We start from the raw sequence: 14,538 nt of genomic DNA, 5'->3' as shown, positions 1-14,538 counted from the left end.
TTCCCGCTCGACTGTAGGCTCCACCAGCTCAAGGACCTTGGCAGGTGTATTTGGTTCATAGGGATCCTTTGTGCAGCATGATGCATGTCATATAGCGTGTGCTCAAGAAATGCCTGCTGAATGTTTCTCGAAGGAAAGGAAGGGTGAATGTATGGAAGAGAAGAAGGGTAAGTGGATGGGAGAGTGAGTAGTAAATGAATGGATGGATAAAGGGTGAATGGATGGAGGGATGGATAGACAAGTATATGGAGGGGTGGATGGATAGATAAGTGAAAGAATGGATGGATGAGTGTCTGCCTGAAAGTGTGAATAGATGTGTGAAAGAGTAGATGGCTGGGTGAAAGGTTGAAGGGATGGGTGGGTGGGAGAAAAAAAATGAGCTAAATTTTTCCAAAAGGAACTTCTTTTGCAGACACTCAACCCTCCAAGCTCCAATGAAACAATTTATTGCTAAAGCACAGTGGTGCCAACAGCAGTGTCCTTACTGAGAGGACCAGCCCAACCCCCGTCTGTGAATTGGGGGTCTTCTCCATCCAAAATGCCAGTGGCTGGCGGGAGACAATGGCTGAAGGGAGGGATGGTTGAAGGAGGGAGTTCACAGTATCTGAGCCTAACTTCCGGGTTCCCTGAGGCTGATCTAGACGGATGATCTAAAGAAGGGGCAGGAATGCACATTTGAGGGATCTTTCTAGAAGCTTGTCTGTGATTCTACAGCAGGCCTTGAGTCACATATCTTCTTTTTTTTTTCTATTTCAAACTGCAGGCTGAAAGTTCTAGAAGACGATAAAAATGGCTGTCAGTGTCATTCATTCAAAGAGCACCCTTTAAGCCTCTACTGTGTGATAGGGACGCGAGATACCACCACGAACAAGAGGAACAAAAAGACTTTGCTGGGCTTACAATGTGGAGGAGAAGCGTGGAGACACGACAGATTAAACACATGCTTCCCTCCAGAAGGCGACAAGGGGAGGCCTCGGCATCTGAGAGGCAGTGATGAGAAGGAGCCGGTCATGCAAAAACGAAGGGCAGGGACCTCCCTGGTGGCACAGTGGTTAAGAAACCGCCTGCCAATGCTGGGGACACGGGTTCGAGCCCTGGTCTGGGAAGATCCCACATGCCACGGAGCAACTAAGCCCGTGCGCCACAACTACTGAGCCTGTGCTCTAGAGCCCACGTGCCACAACTACTGAGCCCGTGTGCCACAACTACTGAAGCCCGTGCGCCTAGAGCTTGTGCCCCGCAACGAGAGAAGTCACCACAATGAGAAGCCTGCGCACCGCGAGGAAGAGTAGCCCCCGCTCACCGCAACTAGAGAAAGCCCGCGCACAGCAATGAAGACCCAACGCAGCCAAAGATAATAAATAAATAAATAAATAAATAAATTTAAAAAGGGGAAAATCGTCACAGACCATGCAAATGGCAAGTGCAAAGGTCCTGAGGTAGGACTGAGCTTGGCCTGGCCTAGGATCTGAGGGGTGGTTGGGCGCTCGGGCCAAGGCAGAGGCAAGATGATCCTCAAGTTACTCCAAAGTCCCTGGGCTCCTTAAGGAGCATCTCTTCGTTAAGTTCCTAACCAAGGGACAAACTTGGCACTGAGTAAGTGGTCCCCAGAGAGTGAGCTGTAATGATCCTGAAAGGGGCCGTTCGGTCTTTAGCTTTTAAATTTGCATGGTACTGGGGGTGGGGGACAGGGAGGTACTGTAAGACAGGCCAGCACTGACGGGAAGGCTGGACTCACCCACTCGGTAAATATGGGTGGAATATTCATGAGCCAGGCTAGTGATGTGAGTGGGAAACACAGAGATGCAGAAACACGTGACCCGGCCCTCCCCGCCAGCAGGTGAGCACACTCTGGGGGGCCCGGGCAGAGGCAGAGCCCCGGAGGAGAGGGCTAGGGGAGACTTCGCAACCGCCTGGAGGGGCAGGGCTGGGGGCAGGGAGGGGTGTGGGAGGGCCCAGAGGTCTCTCAGGACAGCTGGGGGTTGGGGGGACAGAGACTGGGAGGGTGGCAAGCTGGGTGGAGGTCACGCCTTCACTTTTGGAGAGTGTCTGTGATTGAGGCAGGGAGCCTGCTAGGTTACTGAACAAACAAACAAACAAACAAACAACCTCGCATTTTTGGAGCGCTCTGCACCCAGGCACTGTGTGAAGAGCTGGACACACATGTTATCTCGTGGTTTCAGCTCTGGGATGTCAGTTGCAGGGCTGAAGAAGCACCTGTCGTCAAGGTGCCAATGGAAGAAGACCACTGTGGGAGACAGGCTGCCACCCACAAGGATGCTCCTCAAGACGCACGTGGGCCTGCTTCCCCAGCCATGGCACTGCTGATAGCAGGGCAGCCTCTGTGTCGCACGACAGGGAGGAGCATCCCCGGCCTCGACCCCTGAGATGCCAGCGGCACCTCTCCCCAGGCGTGACCACCAAAAATGTCTCCAGACGCTGCCAAGTGGCCCCCAGGGGAACACTGCCTCTGTCTGAGAACCGCTGAGTTGGACAGACACTGAGCTTTGAATCCAGACAGACATGTGAGAGAAATGACAACCCCACGGACAGGGGAGGGCCTTGGGGAAGCTTCTCCTCAGAACCCATCCATGCCGCCTCGCCAAAATGAACCGTCAAGTGAACGGAGTTTATAATTTTGACCTTCCACAGATTCCTGTACGCTCTCACTCAGCGCTAAGGGGAGTGTAAAGGAGTGAGTACAGCCCCCGGGCAGAGCAATCTGCTTATCGCCTTCAAGAGAAATCCATCCTCAGGCCTGTGTGCACACGGGTGTTCAAGGTGTTTTGTCTGGAAAACAAAACCCTGGCAAAGCAAGCAAACACCCAGCCACTGGCGTTATAAAGAGCATCCTTCACCTCCACCATGGAAGAGCTGCAAGACTGTGGGGGAAGGAACCAAACAGTATGAATTGCCCTTCCCCATTATCCCAAGGAATGGCCATATGGGCTCAGTGGAACAGCAACAAAAAAGGACCAATACAGCCCCTTTTATAAAGATGTGGAATGTTTTGTCAATGTGTTCGTCCACGCGTTGTACTGTGTGGCCTTTCTAGTCCCTGGGCGTTAGCTCCCCTACTTCCCGTATGTGTGTGCTTACTGTAGTCAAACATTAGAGTACACACACACACACAAGCAAGGTGAGGCACTGGACACAGAGCCAGGGGTTTTGGTGGGGGAGAGATGGGGTTTTGGGGGGGGTGACCCAAAGGAAAGCAGAGACTGCAGGTGGATGGGTAGAGGGATGGAGGGATGAGAAAAGGGACAGAGAAAGACAGAGAGAGACTGACAACATCTCGGTGCTAACTTCCAGGCCCCGAATCCAGTCACACCTAAAGCTTCCCCCTCGGAATATTCTAGTGACAAGGGCCAATCGACTGCTCTTTTCCTTAAAGCCAGTTTGAGTCGAGTTCCTGCTACTTGTGCTACTTGTGATGCCCGGGGGCTGGAAGGTTCAAGAATCCTGTGGAAAAAGGCAGCAGCTCACTGGGAAGTTGGCCCCTGGAGTATAAACATCAAATGGCATCGGTGGAAACAGCGGTGGTAGCTGGGGAGAGGGTTAAGCCTCACGAACTCTTCCCACTGGGACGCACCTAGGGTACCACCTGGAGGTCCAAGGGGTCGTAGGCCGACACCCGCAGATCCTGCAGCAGGGCTTTCAGATTGTTCCTCAGGGCGGTGTAGGGCGGCTTCTCCTCGTACTTGAGGGCCATCACCACCTTCAGGTACTCCTGCAGGGTCTCTGTGGTCAAGACACGGGAGGAGCCTGAGAGGGGTACCCAACCCAGAGCCTGAGGGGCTCTGCCTAGAGGGTCTCAGCCGTGGTGCCCATTTGCTCAGTGCTTCCTCTGTGCCCGGCACTGCCACGACCACTTAAGAGTTAAATTGGTTTTTTTGAAAAACATCAAACATAAGCAACAGGAGAGCGGTACCATGAACAGCAGCGTACCCGTCACCCAGTCTCATCAGCTGTCAACTCATGCCCATCTTGTTTCATCAAAACCCCTACCCCTTCCCCCTCCTGTATTGTTTTAAAGCAAATCCAGGCTGATTATACGATTTTATCTCTATTTGGTGGGTATCTCTAAATGGGAGCCAGTAAGCTTTTACTGTAAAGTGCCAGAGAATAAATATTTTTGGCTTTGTACGCCGGGAATCTCTGTGGTCAGGACCCAATTCAGCTGTTCTCCCACAAAAGGCCCACGGAAGGCAGGAAGCCAATGGGCATAGCTATGCACCAAGACTACTTTATTTATGGACTCTGCAGCTTGAACTTCAGACAGGTTTCACGTGTCACAAAGTGTTCTTCTCTTGACTTTTTCCCCCAGCCATTTCAAAATGTAAAACAATTCTTAGGGGAATTCCCTTGCCGTCCTGTGGTTATGACTCCGCGCTTCCACTGCAGGGGGCACGGGTTGGATCCCTGGTCAGGGAACTAAGATCCCGCAAGTCAGTGTATGTGGCCAAAAAACCCCCACAAAAACTTAGTTCAGTGGCTTACAAAACCAGGCTGGCTGCAAGGCTGGGGCTTCCCTGGTGGCGCAGTGGTTGAGAGTCCGCCTGCCGATGCAGGGGACACGGGTTTGTGCCCTGGTCTGGGAGGATCCCACATGCCGCGGAGCGGCTGGGCCCGTGAGCCATGGCCGCTGAGCCTGCGCGTCCGGAGCCTGTGCTCCGCAATGGGAGAGGCCACAACAGTGAGAGGTCCGTGTACCGCAAAAGAAAAAAAAAAAAGATAGAGGCTGTTTTAAAAGATAAAGCCTTTTTGTTGTTTGTTTCCCCTCAATAGCACAATGCCATCATTACACTTTTTAAAAGTGCCAATTATGAAACCAATAATCATAATGGCTCCCGCTTGAGCAACGTCTGTCTCAGGCTGGCTCTGAGCACGTTTAACAAGGGCCGCGGCAGAAACTAAGGCAGTAACCCTGGGCCCAGTTCTACACTGAATTCTCGGGACAAACCTCGGGAGGTGAGGGCTATTATTGGCCCCATTTTACACGTGGGGAAGCGGAGGCTCAGAGAGGCTGGTAAACCTGGGGCTGAACGTCCTTCCGGCCCGGCCCACCCCAAGCCCGGCCCCACCAGCCCCACTGGAGCCACCAGCTCCACCGCCCTGGAACTGGCTTAGAATCAGCAAAGCTGCAATAAACTAACCGTGGGGCGCCTTGGTTTTTTTTTTGTTTTTTGTTTTTTTGGCCATGCTGGCGGGCGCCGCTTGCATAATCTCAGTTCCCCAACCAGGGATTGAACCTGGCCGGGCCCTCGGCAGTAAAAGCCTGGCATCCTAACCACTAGACCACCAGGGAACTGCCAATGGGGCTCATTCTTACGGAGCAAGAGCCCGAGGCTGGAGGGGAGAGTGACTTGAGCAGCAGAGACGTGATCTGAATCCAGGGATTTCAGGTAATTTAAAAATGAGTCCTTACAGAGCTGGAGGGGATAAACTATCCTTTCCCGGCTGTCTTTCTGCCTCATGTTTGGAGAGCAATGTAGACGTCGTATAGCAGGGACGCTGGAAAAAACCACTCCCCCAAACAAAACAAAAACAGCCTCAATCTCCAGTAATAGGGGTTGGCTTTAAAAATGATGGTTTACATGAAAAGATGCTCAACATCGCTAATTATTAGAGAAATGCAAATCAAAACTACAATGAGGTTATCACCTCACTCCGGTCAGAATGGCCATCAGCAAAAAGTCTACAAATAATAAATTCTGGAAAGGGTGTGGAGAAAAGGGAGCCCTCCTACACTGTTGGTGGGAATGTAAAGTGGTGCAGCCACTATGGAGAACAGTATGGAGGTTCCTCAGAAAACTAAAAATAGAGCTACCCTGTGAACCAGCAATCCCACTTCTGGGCATATATCTGGAGAAACCTCTAATTCAAAGTCATACACACACCCCAGTATCCATAGCATCACTATTTAAAGTAGGCAAGACAGGGGAGCAACGTAAATGACCATTGACAGATGAATGAATAAAGAAGACGTGGCATATATATATATATACAATGGAATATTACTCAGCCAAAAAAAGAATGAGACAATGCCATTTGCAGCAACATGGATTATCAAACTAAGTGAAGTAAGCCAGACAGAGAAAGACAAATATCATATGATATTGCTTATATGTGGAATCTAAAAATAAACCAAAAAACAAATGAAATGGTAAAACAGAAATAGAGATATAATTAGAAATACATTTTATAATATAAAATATAAATATAAGATGTATTTCTAATTATAACCCATTACTCACATACATATATATGAGTATAAATATGTATCACTGAAGATATGGCATTTCCTTAACTTCTGTAAGGCATTCATATTTTTTGTCTGTTTTTTAATTTTTTTTTTTTTTTTTTTTCTGCGGTACGCGGGCCTCTCACTGTTGTGGCCTCTCCTGTTGCGGAGCACAGGCTCTAGACACGCAGGCTCAGCGGCCATGGCTCACAGGCCCAGCCGCTCCGCGGCATGTGGGATCTTCTCGGACCGGGGCACGAACCCACGTCCCCTGCATCGGCAGGCGGACTCTCAACCACTGCGCCACCAGAGAAGCCCTGTTTTTTAATTTTTAAAAATCCTGTTTTTGACCCGTTAAACGGATTTCAGGACTAATGAGTCAGAACTGTAGTTTTAACTGACATTAAGTGTATTATACCACAATTAAAGAGAAATACTCATAAAATTCTACAAGTATTGACACAGAAATCTCTAAGGTATCATCTTAAATGAAAAAGTACATCAGAGACCAATATACGTAATATGATTCCATTAAAAACCCCCACACATTATGTGTGTGTGGTTGCATGTGTGTGTGTGTTGCTGTTATTATTGTTCAGACACACTTCTGAAATTTGGGGGAAGATTTCTGTTTTTCTACAAGGGGCACAAATACATGTGTGATTTGGAAAACTCAAAGAAGGAAAATAGAAGGGTGTAAAGAGAGGCATCCCCGGGATGCGCCTGAGCCCCGGTCCCTCCATGGCCCCCGCCTGCTCCCTCCCCTTGGGACATACCTGAGGTATTGATCCAGCGACTGCACTGTCCCACGAGGCCTTCTGGGTGGTCAAGAAACCTGAGAGAACAGAGGTACATGTGAAAGGCCTTTTAGGGAAGGAGAGCAACCTTCTGAAACAAGATGTCTGGTAGATGTGCCCTAGTTCTCATTATTCACGGTAGTTATGCCTTGGACACTGAAGGAGTGAATTCTGAGCCAGGAGTTTACCAGAAGCACAGCTTCCAATCACAACATTTTTACCAGCTGATCAATACATCACCTGGTTTTACCTGTGTGCCTAAAGACATCTTATTTAATATAATGTTGATTCATTCACATGGATCTCTTGTCCAACAGCACTATAGTTCACACCTGAAGGATGCTCATCTCACACACGTATTTCCTTGCGCTTAGCACTTCATCACTATGCTTGGGGCCATTTTAAACAGCAAAATCCCCCCCCAAAAGCATAAAAGTGTGGAAAATGTGGCACTAAGCAGACCACATGAAGGACACTTGTGAGCTGAAACAAGAAGGCAGAGTGTCGCCTTGTTCAGCCTCGGCTAGGATCACGTGCATCGGGCCACTCAATTTTCTCCGCTCTGCGTGTCTGAGAATGACTTTGAAAGCCATTCAAAGTATTGATTTTGGGGTTACAAATACATTTCAGTGAAGAGGTCAATTCACAAACACAGAATCTGTGAACAATGAGGATCAACTATCTATCTGTCTATCCACACACATATTTGTATACATATACATGTATAAATACACAGACACAGACACACACACACACACACCCTCTTGGACCACTCAAGAAAAATTGAAGTTAGGGGGGAGGGATAAACTAGGAGGTTGGGATTAACATATACACACTACTATATATAAAATAGATAACCAACAAGGACCTACTGTATAGCACAGGAAACTCTACTCAATATTTTGTAATCATCTATAAGGGAAAAGAATCTGAAACAGAATATATATATTTTCACGTATATATGCATACATATCCATATACATATAACTGAATTACTGTGCTGTATAATGAAACTAACATGCTGGGGACTTTCCTGGTGGCACAGTGGTTAAGAACCTGCCTGCTAATGCAGGAGACATGGGTTTGATCCCTGGTCCGGGAAGATCCCACATGCCGGGGAGCAACTAAGCCCATGCGCCACAACTATTGAGCCTGCGCTCTAGAGCCTGTGAGCCATGACAACTGAGCCCTCGTGCCACAACTACTGAAGCCCGCGTGCCTAGAGTCCATGCTCCGCGACAAGAGAAGCCACCGCAATGAGAAGCCCGCACACCGCAACGAGGAGTAGCCCTGCTCTCTGCAACTAGAAAAAGCCCGCACGCGGCCACAAAGACCCAACACAGTCAAAAATAAATAAATAAAATAAAATTATTTAAAAAAAACCTAACATGCTATTGTAAACCTACCTCAATTAAAAAAAAAAAAGCAAGAAAGAGAAATGAAAGTTCATCCACTTCCTTGGCTCCATCCTCAGAGTCCTGGCCTCTTGCATCTTCCTCTGGCCTGGACCACTGGGCTGGCTCCCCACTGTCCACCCAGGCATGGGGTGCTGTCCTCCCCTTCCCCGCCCCACAGCCCACAAGTCCCCAAGCCCCACCCTCCTGCTCCCCAGCACTCTCTGCCCCATCCCCCACTCTGTCCATGGCTCTAAGCCCAGCTCAGGCCTCACCCTTTCTCCCTGGACCCCAGCCTCCTCCCCAGCTTTCCATGCACCGCCCCCCACAGCCCCAGAGAGTCTTTCTATGCCCAGAGTGGACCCTGCCCCTCCCTGATCGCAGCCCTCCTGTGGTTCCCCAGTGCCCTGTTGGGAAACCTCTGGCAGCAAAGCCACCAGCCCCTGTGGCTTTGCCTCCCAGACTTCCTCCCTCCATCTCATACTCCAGTCACACCAAACTCCTTCTAGCCCAACCAGGTCACACATCCACCCACATCCCCTGGCCTCTGTACATATGGCTCCTCTGCCTTTGGCAGCCTTTCCCCACCTTGACCCCCAGTGAGTGGCTGCTCTCCCTTCTGGACATTGCTTGAGGGCTGGTCCCCTGGAAGCTTCCCCTGGACCCCTGCAGGTGGAGGAAACGGATCCCTGCCGAGTGTCTGCACACCCTGCGCATAGGTCCACGGATCCCCTACAGCAACTTTCATATGTGCACAAGGAGGGCTGGGTCTGACCCTTGTCTCTCTCCAGCAGCCTCAGGATGTATGTGGTAAATGACAGAGCGAGCGAGCGAGTGAGGGCAGAAAAGGGCTGTGCCAGTCTTAGGACACTAAATGGTGTGAGCAATTCTCCCATCACAGGCTGTCACTGTGTTCGTGGGACCTCCCCGCCCAGGGGCAGCCTTGAGAGCAGGGACCAACTCTGACCGGAGTGTGTGCTTTCCCTGCTGGGGGCCTTGCACAACAGAAAGCCATGGGGAATCAAATTGCCTCTCCTCTTTCTTTTATTCATTCATTCTGTCATGAGCTAGAACTTAAAAAAAAAGAATATATATTTGCTAAGTGAATGGAAGAAAGCCACGCACACCAGTAAGACGTCGGAGAGGACAGGTTAGGGCTCCAGAAAACGTGCATGTGGCAACACTGCCCCCTTGTGGGCCCTTTGGTTACTGCCTGAAGTCAACCGACAGAGGCTGGGCTGGGGGTGTCTAGAATGAGTCCCACATCACCACTGATGCTCCCTGTGGAGCATCTTCATGTTCCCCGCCCTCCCTCTGTGATCGTGGCTGGGATCTGGGGTTCTGGAAGGAACTCTTACTTATTCTGAAGTCACTGATATGAAAGTGTTTACTAAGACTTATTTTATTTACTCTGTGTCCGACTTGGCAAGGGCAGAGCCTCTTAGTGAAGCACATCACAGTCACATTTGTTTAACTCCTATTAAGGGGAAGGTGGGAGAGAGGTGAAAAGGGAGATACGACTCTTCTTAGGAGTTAGAGGAGGTAGGGGGAGGGAGGATCCAACCCAGTGGAGCCTCAGGAAGCAGGTTCAGAATGTACGAATGAACGAACAGGGAGTTCACCCATGTGACATGCTGCCTACCCAGAAATCCTGCCTCCCCTTTGTCTGCCTGGGAAACTCCTCGGCAGACCGAGTCAGGCGTCTCTTGGGTAAGGGCTCCCAGGGGCCCGAGGCCAGGTCACGTGCCTCCCCTCTGCTCCCAAAATGCCCCGGGGCTGCCTCCACCCTCACAGGCACCGCTCACCTCCTGCCCGCGTGTCTCCTCCCGGCCTGGGAACCTCCAAGGCTGGGGCTGCCTCTGCCTGACCCATGTGCCCACATGGAAGCCCAGGCCTGGGTGTGAAGAAGGTTCACGCCTCCTTTCCTTAGTCGTTCATCCATCCTGCAACTATCTCATGAGCACCCACAACGTGCCAAGCGCTGTACTGAGAACAACACGGTGACAAGAGAGCTGACGCGGTCCCTGCCTTCAGAGAAATCTGACTAGAGGGGGCACTGCGGAGGAGTCCGCTACCTGGTGCCCAGTGTCACTTCTCCCCTGTGATGGCAGAATCCCAGGGGTCGGCAGCCACAGGCTGGAGACATTTCCCAGCCCCCACTGCAGCTTGGAGTGGCCACGTGACCAAGAGACATGTCAGTTCCGGTCCTGCCCTCTAAAAGCAACGGGTGTCAGTAGCACTAGACCTTGCACCCAGTATGAGGGGGGCTGAGGTACCCCACAACACTTGGTCTCCTACCTTGGGGCTGTTAGTGAGAAGGAAGTAAAGATCTACCTCGTTTGAGCCGCAGTCTTTTGGGGTCTCCTCGTAAGAGCAACTCAGCCTCGTCACTAACACAGCAGAGTGCTTCAAGGAGCAGTTCACAAAGTTCAGCCTCACTTAACCGCTTTAGCGGCTAGGCCGTGGGCTCCGACTACTTGTGTTGCTAATTCTGTGACTCGTTTTCACCTGGCTTCAATGCAAAAATGGATAACTACTGGAAAACCAGAAAATAAGTGCAGAAAGAAATTAAGAAAGCAGGGAGGGCTTCCCTGGTGGCGCAGTGGTTGACAGTCTGCCTGCCGATGCAGGAGACAAGGGTTCATGCCCCGGTCTGGGAAGATCCCACATGCCGCGGAGCGGCTGGGCCCGTGAGCCATGGCCGCTGAGCCTGCGCGTCCGGAGCCTGTGCTCCGCAACGGGAGAGGCCGCAACAGTGAGAGGCCCGCGTACCGCAAAAGAAAAAAAAAAAAGGGAAATGGGCGGAAATGGGCTCATGTTCTGGCAGGTTCTGGTGCAGAGGAAACGTGGGAGCTGAAGGCTGCTCTCTCTTTCTCTGTCTCTTCGTCCTTCAGCAGAGATGTTGGGGCATATTAGCACCAAAGTGGGACCTCCTACTTGCCTCACTGCCTTTCTGGAGGTGATTCATCTGTCACCACTACCATTAGACCTGCCCTGGTCTTTAAATCTAAAAGAGCAGGCATGCCCACACCCTGACAGCCCCCCTGACGGCCCCCACCGTCTGACCTCTGCCATGCTGTGTGTTTCACTACCTCTGTACTGTCTATCTCCCCCATTAGAACGCGAGCTCCCTGAGGGCAGGGATGTTTGTCCTAGTTACTCCTGTATCCCCAGGCCCTGGAACAGAGCCTGGTGCATGGGAGGTGCTCAATGAGTATTTGGTGACTGGAGGATGGTAGCATCCAAACACCACCAATCCACGTGCGATAAGCCTCCCATACTTGGGAGATACTAGCTTCCAGGTGAAAGGGCCTCCTCTGGAGTCAAATGACCTGGGAGCAACTCTAATCAGCTGTGTGACCTGGTCTGATCACCTAAGCTCTCTGTGCTTTCAGATCATGAGAGCCCTTACCTCAGAGCTGCTCTGAGGATGACACAGGGGAGCACTGGGCGCACTGCCCGGCACACGAAAGTATACGATAAAGGTCAGCCGTGAACAGGTCATCACGGGCGGGCCCACGTGACGGGCGTCCCCTCCTCTGAGCGTGAACAAGCAGGAGACCTGACGCAGTGGGGGTGAGGGAAGGGCTCCCCGGGGAGTGACGGCTAAGCTGAAACCTGAAGGAGGGTGAGATTTGGGGCATGGCATCTGGGTGTGCGTTCGATCGGCATAAATTAAACATAACATATTTCAAACACAACATATTTTTCAAGGACACAGCTACATCTAAAATTAATTGAGGAGAAGCACTGAGCTTCTTTAACAATGTAAAGTTTAAAAAATACAGCATTGAGTGAAAGAAAGAAAGAGAATGAAATTTAGAGCACAGTACCATTTATGCAAGTTAAATACACTCATCACATGTTGTTTAAGGACATAGACGTGTCTATACAAACTTATTTGAAAGCAGTAGTCAGAAGCAGTAAAGTTGATGCACGTGTAATAATGGGGTTAAAGTGTTGAGTGAAAAAAGCCAGAAAGAGGTGAGATTCAGAACAGAATACCAGTTATGCGAGTCAGATACACACAGTGCCACCACCATCATGCAAGTGTAAGGATACAAGTACATTTACACAAGCATATCGGTAGGACATATATTCAGCAAGTATGTGTGTCCACAGTTGAGAGAAGGAAGTTGGGGGGTAATAAAGGGGGCAAAAGAAAACGAGAGAGAGGCTCAGCACGAACCAACAACACAGCACGCTGAGAGCTGAAAAGTACGACGGACTCAACGCTGTTCCCTGGGGAGTTCTCCCTCTTCCCACTCTGCTCGCTTTTCCTGCATAATCTCTCATCCTCTCCCAGGGCTTCTGCTGACAATTCCTGAGACACTGCTGGGGTCTAAGGCTCCGCTTGGACTTCAATCCTGCACTTCAGGTGGGAGAGCCAACCATCTCCTGGATGGCCCCTCCTGGATGACTCCTCCTGGGGCAACTCTCATGGCCCAAGCCTATACCAGATCTTGAATCCCAACGTGTGGACCTGCACAGCTTCCCTGTGTCTAGCCACCTACTGTCCTTGGTGCTGAAGACCAAAGCCCCTGTGCTGGCTTCCCTCCGCGCCCAGCTGCCCTCTGTCCTTGGTGCTGAACCACACACTCAGCAGCACCTCCCTTGGCACCGAGGCGCCCTGTGTCCTTGGTGCTGGGCATCTAAAACAGAACCAGCAGGACCGGGCGCTTTTACATGCACAGGTGAGGGAAGCATGTAAAAGAGGCCAGCGTTGCCAGACGCCGAGGCAGGGCCCAGGCCAAAGTGCTCAGGTTGCCTGTGTGTCCCCGTGGGAGCGAATGACTCACGGTGTCCTGTACACTGTAAGCATTTTCTACAGGCCAGGCTCTGTGCTGAGTGCTGTGTACCTGACTCCCCCGAATCCTTCCACAGCCCCCTGAGGTGGGTGCTACTAGGATCCCACCTGATGGAGGACACTGAGGCTTGTGGAGGTTAAGCTGCCCACCCAACACCCTGCAGCAGTGGGGCTGAAGTCTGACCCCAGGCAGTGTGGCCCCAGAACCGACGCCCCTGTCTGCTGGAATGGACGGAAGAGCAGATTCCAGAGAACTGCAGAGGCCTTGCCTCTGCCCGATGCCGCCTCCCCCTCTTTTCTGTTCCCTGTTGGGTTCTGAGCTTCAGTTCCCCCCTGCAGGGGTGCTGGGCCAGTGCCGGGCTCTGCTGACCCCCAGACTCACTTCTGTTTCAGCCTCATGATATCCTCGGTGTTGGGAAGGCAGTTTGTCCATGGCAGGGTCCCATAGAGCCACTTCAGCAGACAGTAGCCCAGGGTCTGGAGGTCACTGCGGCGGGAGGGCGCTGGGGAGGGAGGGGAGGAGGTGGCGGCTCAGTCCAGATGTCCCGCTCACTGACACGCCCCCCCTTCCTTTCTCTCACAGACTCAAGCGTGGGCTCACACACTCGGCCACCCAAACATTCAGGCTCCCGTCTGTTCATTCACTTCTCACTCGCTGACTCTCAGTCCCTCGTGGGTCTCTCAATTACTCATTCACTCCCGCAGCCATCCCTTCATCCCTGCTTTCACTAGCTCACTCCCTCATCTACTTGTCTTTCATTCATGCACCTATTTGTTCAATGAGTCCTCAGAGCCCTGTGTGCCAGGCCCCTTCCCACATTCTTAAAACACAGGTAAGAGTTTGGTTGGGTCCCAGCCCTTGACAGTCCAGTGGAGAGACAGTCATAGCGTGGCATCACCTGGGTTATAGCGGAGACAGAACAGGGCATGAGGGAACGCAGAAGGATGGGCACTGAGCTCAGCCTCACTCAGCAGGGGTGGGCAAAGGAGACAGCGGGCTTTGATTTTTCTTATGCTTTTTCCTAAATCACATGATGTAGACAACACTCCATGTAAGCATTCAACAAACACTGAGAGTTGACTGTGCCAGACCTTCGCCCTCTGGTGCTGGAGGCACAGGTACCGTCGCTTCCCTGGGGGAGCTCAGTGTAGTGGGAGGATGCGGGCAGGCACATGGATGGTCATGATATCAAGGGGTTTGGGAAGGAGAGGCCGAGACCTCCTCAAGGAATCTTCTCCTCAAAGTGCTCTCTTCTCTCCCCATACACCTTCCTTGGATAATTTCATTCCCATCCC

General features: G+C 51.4%; 1 protein-coding gene across 6 annotated transcripts in view; it reads right to left on the bottom strand.

The window, feature by feature from the left end:
- Positions 1 to 430: 430 nt before the first annotated feature.
- Positions 431 to 14,538, bottom strand: part of VRK3 (VRK serine/threonine kinase 3) — a 43,672-nt gene continuing 29,564 nt past the window's right edge. For 4 of the 6 annotated variants that reach the window (XM_060083064.1, XM_060083065.1, XM_060083066.1 and 1 more), the window contains 4 exons: positions 13,625 to 13,745; positions 7,021 to 7,079; positions 3,605 to 3,741; positions 431 to 773 (listed from right to left, as the gene is read on the bottom strand). In XM_060083064.1, coding sequence (XP_059939047.1) covers positions 753 to 773; positions 3,605 to 3,741; positions 7,021 to 7,079; positions 13,625 to 13,745 — 338 coding nt within the window. In that variant the 3' untranslated portion in view covers positions 431 to 752. Of the gene's footprint in view, positions 774 to 3,592; positions 3,742 to 7,020; positions 7,080 to 13,624; positions 13,746 to 14,538 lie in introns of all 6 variants that reach the window. The other 2 variants (XM_060083067.1, XM_060083069.1) reach the window with 2 other exon arrangements.

The sequence above is a fragment of the Mesoplodon densirostris genome, chromosome 19, assembly GCF_025265405.1.
Source record: "Mesoplodon densirostris isolate mMesDen1 chromosome 19, mMesDen1 primary haplotype, whole genome shotgun sequence".
NCBI lineage: Eukaryota > Metazoa > Chordata > Mammalia > Artiodactyla > Ziphiidae > Mesoplodon > Mesoplodon densirostris.
This window is presented reverse-complemented; position numbering and strand designations above follow the sequence as displayed.